Raw genomic sequence first — 9,510 nt, 5'->3', positions numbered from 1 at the left:
GGCCCTCTTGGGAGCGGGGGTTGTTGCAGGGCGCTAAGCCATATTGCATCTAAAGTCGGGCTCCCCATCTCTGTTTCGCGGCTTCTGTGACGGCGGTTGATTGTCATAGACTTCTCATTAACCCGACATCTTTTACCTTCCGGATTATCGGGGAGTCGAGTGGCCTCGTGCCGTTTCCAGATCTTAGCCTGGTGGCCAGGGGGGAGTACACTCTTGCGCACGAGGAGCATGAGTCATACTCCGCCTGTTGGCAGCTGTTCCCCAAAACCGTTGCATAATTACAAGATTACGAGAATCATCAAGAAGAAAAAACCGCGAGATCCGCGAAAAAAACCGCGGGATCCGCGACACTGTAATTTCGATGAACTGTCAATCTGGGACAAAATGGGAAATTTTTCGAAAAAATTTGGGCATTTGAAATACAAAAAATTGAAAGATTTTTAAGTAATTGTCTACTCTTGGCCAATATTATGAAATGTTCTTCAATGGAAACGACGAGAAGGTGGTGGACGTCTACCGTCGCGGGTAATGCGAAGGACCGAAAAATGAAGGAAATAGGAGGAAATCGTACACACAAGCTGTTAAAGCTAGAAAAAAGTGACACAAGTACTGTGAATCGTCTCTATCGGGGAACCATTTATTCCAATCATCATATAATTCTTACGGCTATTCTGCGAAAGATTGGTCATTAATCGATGTGTTGCTGCATCCTTCTACCATCGACTCTGACATAGACAGAACTATATTTTTATAAAAATTGCCTTGAATTCTGTTCGGTTTTTCACCGAACTTTTCTTCCACACATACACGCACTCAACACACATGACCCGCTCAGCTGATTGACTCGCTCGCTCACCTCAGATGACCAGCAGCCTTTTACCTCTGATACCTGAGGCGCCACTTAATTGACATGTGTAATTGAGCATCGCGATGATCGACACCATGCGGCTTATCAGTCTCTCTGATTAGCATATCGACCGTGAAAGTGTTCACGCGCTTTTCTCAGTACTTCTCGTTTGTTGAATTAATTGATCCGCTCATTTATTAGTTCTTATCGGAACGAAGTCAATAATTAATTGAATTATATTTCGTCATTGCCCAGCTCTGTTTTGTGACATAATAACGTGTTAACAGTGACTTTTATTGTTAATTAAATTTAGTTTCGTGATGACGCCACGCGAGTGAATTTTTTCATCGTCTCACACATTCTCCCGTAATCCACTTGCATCTCGTCCATCACCTGAAAATATCCCCAAAAACCAGATTCCGCTCCGAACAAATTCTTTTGAACAACATTCTCAGGACAGTCATAGCCTGTACGTTATCCCAGAAAAATTTCCCATTTCCCGGCATTTGAAAGTTAATATTATTAACAAGTTTGATGAAATCGATAGAATAAGCCAATTATGTGAGCCGTTCAGAATTCTTCAATTCACGATATTCGCGATCAAATTCTCCTTTAATAAAACTGATTATTGCCGGTTTTCCCACAATTTTTTCCAATTTCCTATTGTTCAAGTTCATTTTTGATAGTCCAATTCGAACGTTTAGATTTCTAAGAAACCCACATTCATTATATGATAACGCATAATATAAATGGCTTTTTCTATTCAGTATCGTCATTCATTGAAAATCTCGGGCACACTTGTCAGTTATTAGGGGGATTCCCAGTTCTATCCTTACCTATTATTAATGAAAACTGAAAATTAAAAAATTAACAAGTCAAGCGGTCTTTTTGCGAAGGGCTGCCATAAGCCTCATGCAGACCTAACTTGCTTTGTTTGTCAAGCGATTGTAGAAATTTCAATATGTTAAATGCAAATTTTTTTGTATTCATTAATATAACGATGTAGCCGCCGCTGCATTACCTATTTCCCGTAAGTCTACGTTTCGGTAACTTAATGGGGAACATTAGGCACTACGTCCCATGATATTCTACCTTCATTTTGCCTGTGCTGTCTCGGGCTATATAATCCCCCGCACAACAGGCACTCGCTCTTAGTTCGTGCTCAGCTCGCCTCGAACACTGAACTCTCTGCCTGGCTCTCTAAGCGCCCCGCTTAACAACTCTCAGCCTCTTCGCTGAGTAGGGCGCTCTCTTCTCTTGGGATCGAGATGTAATTACCTACACAGCTCCCATCAATGCTATTTCTCTCCTCTCCTCCTCGGAATCTGAGGAGACAACAGCGTTACTCTCTAGGCATACCTCTCCCCTATCGGATCGAGAACTTAACTGTCTTGATCTCTAACTATAGTTCCCCTCGAGCGGGTTCAGTGCTCAGCTAGGTAAACTCTCTAGTTGCTTCTTCCTTTTATAGGGTTAAGAAGTTCTTATATTAGACTTGCTCTCTGCAGACCGTCGATTCGGAAGTGTCTCTCTAAGACATAATTGCTTGTTATCTCGCCAGGTTGGTCTCAACTAACCCTCTGGCCCCAAGAACGATTTTGTTACCAGTAGACTCAGTCAGCCTCACTGAATTCATTCTCTCTCAATCTTTAGAATTCTTATCAGAGTTATATTCATTTTTCAGCAACGATTGTTTATAAAATAATTGTTGAGGATTATTTCTCATAATGAAAGCATTCAAATAATTGTTTTTCTAATATTACTGCCAATTTCGAATTAAAAATTGACATTTATATTTCAAATTGATGGAAAGTTGAAAATTCCCACTCCGTCGCCCTCTACCGGTATCGTTCGAACCAAGGCTCAAGGAGAGAGAAAAATCGAATTGAAACAGATAGCTGTGTTAAGTGGATAAAGCCAACTCACACTAATGAAGCTCGGGACCCCCGTAAGCCCGATGCGTCCAAGTTGCCAGTCGCGGCTCTAGAGCCGGTCTGCAGAATTGGTCACCGGATGGGAGAAACATCCCGCATCTCAGAGATTTACAGAGCCGAGCTGTCCACTCAGACTAGGCGTCAGTCGTAGTTAAGCTTATGAAGACGGACCTGGAAAGTCAGCTGAATGATGCGTAAAGTACCGCTTTGAAGATCAGGAAAAGTTTAGTTTAGACTGAGTTAATGTGATGAAAAATAGCTCATTATGTACCTTTTTGCCATGACTTCCCCTTGACCGTTAGGGTTTTCATTTTTCTTTGTCCAGCGCGTCTAGGGTGTAAAAGAGAGATTCTTGACATCTCTAGCAATGCAGCTTAAAGGGATGCTTCTGGACGGAGTACCTCACCATGGGGATGCCCTGATCCGGGCCAACTTTCTGTAACCTACAATGGTTACAGCGTAGTGAAAGTAGTCCAATGCCGATGACCTGCCTTCTTTGGGGCTCTTTCCATCTGTCGTTACCATTAAGTGATTGTTCAGGCTTTGGTTCCCCTATTCAATAAAGGGAAGAAAAATACCCCCTTAAAAATGTGTGCAGACATTTGTATGCCTTTTTTTAGGTGATTCGTGGTTTCTAGTTTTTTGTTTCTTGATTTTTACATCTTAAATATCTTTGAAGGCACAATGATGACTATTTCAGTACCTGCCCGTGGTTTTTTCTATTGTCGTTGCTTCATATAATCGAGAATGAACCTGCATATACCGACATTCCATTTTATTATGGGGGTTGTGTCTCAAAACTTCCCCTTACTGTCTATTGTATTATATTATTTTTTTTTTAACTTAATCATAGTCAACTGCGGCGCCGATAACAAGTTTTACTGATGTATTTTTGTTTTACCAACTAGGTACTGGTGGAAAGCCAACAAGTCCAACGCGAGAGTGAAGACTTCGGGCCAAATTTTGAATTGATGTATTGGCGACATATTCTAATGCAATTTTCATTTATTTCGGAGCATATGAAACATCCTGAAATAACACGATTAATAAGTCTAGTTGTTGTGGTCGATTCTAAGCTTGGGAACGTAAGTGAAAATGATTAGTTGAAACTAAAAAAATTATTAATCAAATACAAAACATATCCCTTAGACATGGAAGAAATTAGAAGATGACGTTGTTAACATGGAAGTATTAGCACGAGATAATATCAACTATCTCCACTCACTTGAAAAATTAACTGAACCCTTGTATCGACTAAAACCAACAGAAATTAGTGATTATTTACCTGGCTTAATGTATGCGATTCAAATGATATACTCGACGTCGAGATTTTTCAATACCAAGCGAATGTTAACATCCATATTTGTTAAGGTCATTAAACTAATTTAAATAATCTGAGGTTCACTATTCAAATATCGAATAGCATCTTTATATCGTGTTGTTGATGATTTAGATCACCAACCAAATGATACTTTCATGTAAAGCTTACTTGACAGAGAATGGGATGCTTGATATCTGGCGAGATTGTAAAAGTAGTCTAATTTCACGGATTAAGGATTGCATCAATCTTTACGAGCAGTACTACAAAATCTGCAATGCGCAAATGGCAAAGAAGATGGATGATACGATTGAAGAACGGTTACATTTTGAAATTTCTCCAATTTCTGTGTTTGGAAAGTTTGATACTTTTAAACAAAGACTGGATAAAGTAAGTAAATTTTCTTTCTGTAAGAACAATGTAGACAAAACTCCTTTTTGAAGGAATTTTCCCTATTAAATAGAAATTTATTAAATGCATAAAAAAAAATCGATCTCCAACTGTGCTGGTAGTGTCCGGTAAGTGAAAGCTGAAATAGAAGTGTCATGATGCAGAGAGATGAAATGGTATGTGCGTAACCTGCGCTACCGATCTCATTGAATTATCATTAATAAAAATTCTCAAATCCGCAGACAACTTCCTGGGAAGTTTACGGCTTGAATATAAGCGTTTCCTCCTTGGTTGTCTAATTTCCACTCATAAATATCAAATTCTATACAACCATAAGGAAAGAAGTTTTAAGAACCCGAAGATATCTATGATCTTATTTCAGTTGATCGACGTCCTCCGGATGAATTTGTCACATTCAATTTTGCATAGTTCAACAATAGAAGGCATCGATGTATTTGCAAACAAATTTGCGATGATTTTCCATAAATTGGTATCCCAGCCTTATGATTATTTAGATCACAGAAGACTTGATTTTAATAACGATTATGAAGAATTCAAGAAAAATGTACTAGTAGCAGAAGACGATCTGAGGAACTTCATTTCAACAGTATTAGCGCTGGCGACGAATATTGATGAGGCACTCACAATCGTACTCAGGTACTCAAAATTGTTTTCAGAAAGAAGTTATCTTTGAAAAGTATGGTTACTGAACAAATTTTTATATTGCCGTAGATTTCAAAAATTGAATCTTGATCGTTTGTGGATCGATTCAAAATATTTGAAGCTCATTCCAATGTATGAATCAAAAATCGATACAATTAGAGATATTTACAATGAAGGCAGATCTTCCCCAGTAATAGCCAGAAATATTCCGACGGTTGTTGAAAGAATTTTGTGGGTTCAGCATTTGAGCAGATGCCTTCAAAAACCTATGGAAATTTTTAAACTCCGACGAAAAGTCATTATACATGATAAAATGCAGAAATGCATAAAAACTTATAATGCGATTCTCAATGTATTCACTCACTACGAAATGATACACCATAGAGCCTGGTTCGATTCTGCATCAGTCGTTCGCCTAGCTTTAGCATCGCCGCTGTTACTTATACATTCAAAAACTAATAGATATATTGTGAATTTTGATTCATATATATATCGAGTATTCTGTGAAGCCGAATACATTTCAAGACTGAATTTCCAAGTACCAGAATTTATTCAGGTGACGACCCTTTCTAAAGACAAAATCATCGCAACTTTTGCGAATATTCAACAATTGATAGAACAGAGTGACGAGGTGCGACAGTCAATACCAGGCCTATTCCGAAACTTGATGAAGCCGGTATTTGCAAAACTACAGATGGTATTTCAACCATGCATTTCAATAATCATTTGGAATTCTCTCGGAATCCCTCAAATATGCCAGCGTATTGAAACAGTTATAGCGGATATTAAGATTTTCATAAAAGAGGTGAATGATATAAAGGAAGCGAGAGTGGATGAAATATTCCAGAGAATTGCAGAAACTCCAATCATAAAATTAGAAAATTTAGCTTTGAGTCCGGAAGTGTTTGTAGCTAACCATCGGACTTTTAGTACTACGATTGGCGTTGAATTGGCGTTGAAAGCCGCAATCACTGAGAAAGCAGTTATAACCATAATCAATAAGTGTTTGAACTTAGTAGTTTCATCGGAGACAGGAGAAGAATTATGTGCTTGGCTTGATCCGGAGCGGATATCCAAACTTGGAGGAGCTGAAGTTGGAGCTCCGAAAGATCAGACGGAAACAAGTACGACATTATTGTTATTAGTTTTTCAAAATAAATTCTCGCAAACTAAATCCTTTAATCGAAAATCGTAAGACCGTTGAGTCAATTCATGATAGGCCTGGATGGAAGAAACCACCTTTGCTGTCGGACGGAAGGAGTTCGATATTCAATCAATCATCCATTATTTTTAGCCTCAAATACAATTTTCAATATCACAAGAAATAGTGAGAAGTAAATAATGAGAAGAGTCAATTTCTCTGATTTTGAATCTATGTCTGACGGTATAGCTAGACTCGTTCTATAAAATTTTTAATAATAAAATAATCCTCGAATGGCTTAGCGGGTAGGGCGCGTAACTACAAATCCATCCTCATTAGAAATCATTTGTTTTTCCAAAATCACGTCTATTGGATAAGCAATAACTCCTTTCTTTTTAACTGTTCTTCTGTTTTTCAACAGAATTCGCTGATATTGATGCTTTTGCTCCTGTTAATATTACCCGAATACAAAATGATTGTATGGATGTTTTCACTCATTTCAATAATAAACTTACTGAAGCCTTAGTGAAATGCACGAAGAAATCATTAGAGATGCTGAAAAACCGGATTGGGACTTCGAGGTAGGTTGAGATTGGGTAAAAATTTAATGACAAAAACCACAATGTCAGATTTCTAGATAATTTTGATAAACGGTGAAAAACGATCGGTGCATTTTGTCTAATGTACTATCTATAGAAGGAGAGCCGTCATGAGCATGTTGCGTGACATGTGTGCAAAGCTGTACTATTCTATATTCATGCGTTCTCATTGGTATTATTATTTCTAGTACGGTAGATAATTATTACAATTATACTCCAAGCAGTACAGTAGAGTGTTGTTACCATTGGTCTTTTTAATTTCAAAAATAATAATCTTTTCCTCTATCGTATACCCATGTGGGCTTAGCTATGTTATTTCACCGTTGCTTAATTCTCGTAACGAGAAAATCTCGTTACAATATAACACTTTTTCTCTTGCGGGACTAGTCAAATTTTCAATGATGCCACGTATCATATTTTATTTTTCCGAATTTGTCAGACTATTAAGTGTGTTATAGGACGATTTGATAGCTTCAAAATTGGTTGACATGTTCACGCGAAAGCTGAACAGCCAAAATTATAAATTGCAATCTATCATAACTGTTTCAATTATCAATATCGTTTAAATTTATTAAGTTTTGTTTACCTTTTTCTTGAAATAGTGCTGAGGATGAGACTTTATGAATTTTGGTAAGCAGCTAAATGTATTTGATTTTTTCAAGGGTTAAGCGTTAAGGGAAGGACATGTAAAATTAAAAAATTATTGTACAATGCAGAGTCGTAAAAGTTTGAGATGTCTAGTTCTAAAATTCCAAGGCAGAGTAGTAGAATTTTTATTTCCCTATCCCTCCAGAATACTGTGTAATGAAAGCAAATTTTATCTCCGTTTTGATTTTTTGAGTAGAATGTGAAGAGCATCTGCTAGCAATGTTAGCATATTCTAATAAACATTTTCTTTGTAGTATCAACTTGCGGGATATCACTCAATCCCATCATGAAGTGCCATTACTTCGGACACAATTTGTACTGCAAATACCTACGATTATAATCTCACCCAGCATTGAGAAATTACAAAGTTCTTTCAATGAAATGGTAAACAATCTACTCATGATTCATGCAGGGATCAAGCAATGGGGGCAAAGACCTTCTCATGGAAGATCAAGAAGAGATACATTTGGCGCGGAAGTACAGGAAGGTAGTTTCATTTTTGAATGCAAATCAAATTACTGCTAAGACTAATACACGATAATCTTCACTTATGAGTCGGACTAAGATAACCGATTTAGTAACAAAATTTATGAGTCATTTTAGCGGCAGTGAAAATTAAAATGGAACACTGGCCCCTTCAGAACAAGTATTTGACGTGCCCGAAGTCATTACAAAAATTATTACAACTACAGTTAAAATGCCAAAATTTATCCGGATCCTTAAAATCTAGATGCTAGATAGTTTTGACCATGTAAAAAATTTTCTCGAAATTACATCAACGGCCTCAAAAATAGTTCATAAATATATGACAGTTTTGAAAATGTGTTTTTGGAGTAAGATTGATGAATCTCATGACGGAAGTCTTTTATTGCAGGAGAAGACGTAGCAGAACCGAAGAATTATTACCAAGTGATTACCGATCATAAAGATATCGTACGGAACACGATAGCTTTTCAAGGAATAATATCAATGCTGAAAAATGACATTCTGTTAATTGCTAATGTAAGTTGTTAAAGTTATATTTAATGAGTAGTTATTGTATTTTTAAATAGGGCGGGATTTCAATATTTTTGGCGCCGCAGTCTGACGACGGTTTTCTGAAGTGTTTTGTCTCAGGAATTCGGGAAAAGGGTCGGCAAATGTGGGTTGCATTACGTTTTTAAAAGAGATGTCTTTGGAAGCCCTGCCAGACTTTTTTGGCGTTACCCAGAATGCACCACAAGGGGGTAAAGTCTGCGTCGTATTCCACCGCCATGTACTTGACCTGAAAAGTTCAGTGATAGGGATAAGCGTCATTGTATTCGATTGTATTGGGTTAGTACTTGATTGTAATGGATGTATAATTGTGTGGTAATATTTCCCAATTATTTTAATTAATAAATTAAGTTTGGGCGTGTACTTAGCCTGAAATTATTTAAAAATTGAATATTTTCTAATGACGACCGGTCAAATCGATTGTATTTCGATTTTAGTGGCGATATCAATCGGTTTCATCTTTTTTTGTTGCGATGTCATTAGTTAATTATTAATTAAAAACCAAAACGCCGAGCGGTAGCAATGGTGGGAGGGCGCTAAAACCAAAGCAGATTGCCGAAGTAAGGGTGGGGACGAATGATTTGACTGATTTCATTGCATTATAAATTTATCGAATTAGATTTTTCAGAAGTGTTAATCAATCAATAATTAATTAAGCTTTTTTTTTACTGAAAAGAAAGCAGAATTTGAACACCAAAAATAGTACTCACGCAATCTAAATGATATAGGTCAGAGCTATCGTGTCCAGATCAAACGTAGTTGGTTTTTGTCCTAGGATTTTCCAGCATATAACATATCTGTACCCACTAAATCGCATCAGTGCTCTCTCATCTACCGAAAAATGTAAACACAGTTATATCTATAAAAGTACTTTAAGAACTAAACACTAGGTTAAATTTGTTCGTAAACAAGTAGGAACTACTCTGAAAAATATT

The 9,510-nt window shown here is 37.2% G+C and overlaps 2 protein-coding genes across 2 annotated transcripts in view; both read left to right on the top strand.

Annotated features, from left to right (window-relative positions):
* LOC105270194 (dynein heavy chain 5, axonemal) overlaps window positions 1-5,931 on the top strand; it is a 20,931-nt gene extending 15,000 nt beyond the window's left edge. The window contains exons 6-11 of the mRNA XM_011310978.1: window positions 3,690-3,866; window positions 3,931-4,152; window positions 4,235-4,489; window positions 4,872-5,146; window positions 5,222-5,828; window positions 5,926-5,931. Coding sequence (XP_011309280.1) covers window positions 3,690-3,866; window positions 3,931-4,152; window positions 4,235-4,489; window positions 4,872-5,146; window positions 5,222-5,828; window positions 5,926-5,931 — 1,542 coding nt within the window. The remainder of the gene's footprint in view (window positions 1-3,689; window positions 3,867-3,930; window positions 4,153-4,234; window positions 4,490-4,871; window positions 5,147-5,221; window positions 5,829-5,925) is intronic.
* Window positions 5,932-6,034: 103 nt separating this feature from the next.
* The window catches only part of LOC105270192 (dynein heavy chain 8, axonemal-like), a 33,911-nt gene continuing 30,435 nt past the window's right edge, over window positions 6,035-9,510 (top strand). The window contains exons 1-4 of the mRNA XM_011310977.1: window positions 6,035-6,276; window positions 6,715-6,874; window positions 7,795-8,027; window positions 8,415-8,542. Of these exons, the coding sequence (XP_011309279.1) occupies window positions 6,774-6,874; window positions 7,795-8,027; window positions 8,415-8,542 (462 nt within the window). The 5' untranslated portion in view covers window positions 6,035-6,276; window positions 6,715-6,773. The remainder of the gene's footprint in view (window positions 6,277-6,714; window positions 6,875-7,794; window positions 8,028-8,414; window positions 8,543-9,510) is intronic.

The sequence above is a fragment of the Fopius arisanus genome, unplaced genomic scaffold, assembly GCF_000806365.1.
Source record: "Fopius arisanus strain USDA-PBARC FA_bdor unplaced genomic scaffold, ASM80636v1 scaffold00080, whole genome shotgun sequence".
Taxonomy (NCBI): domain Eukaryota; kingdom Metazoa; phylum Arthropoda; class Insecta; order Hymenoptera; family Braconidae; genus Fopius; species Fopius arisanus.
The sequence above is the reverse complement of the archived record's forward strand: the minus strand, read 5'-3'. Positions and strand labels throughout refer to the sequence as shown.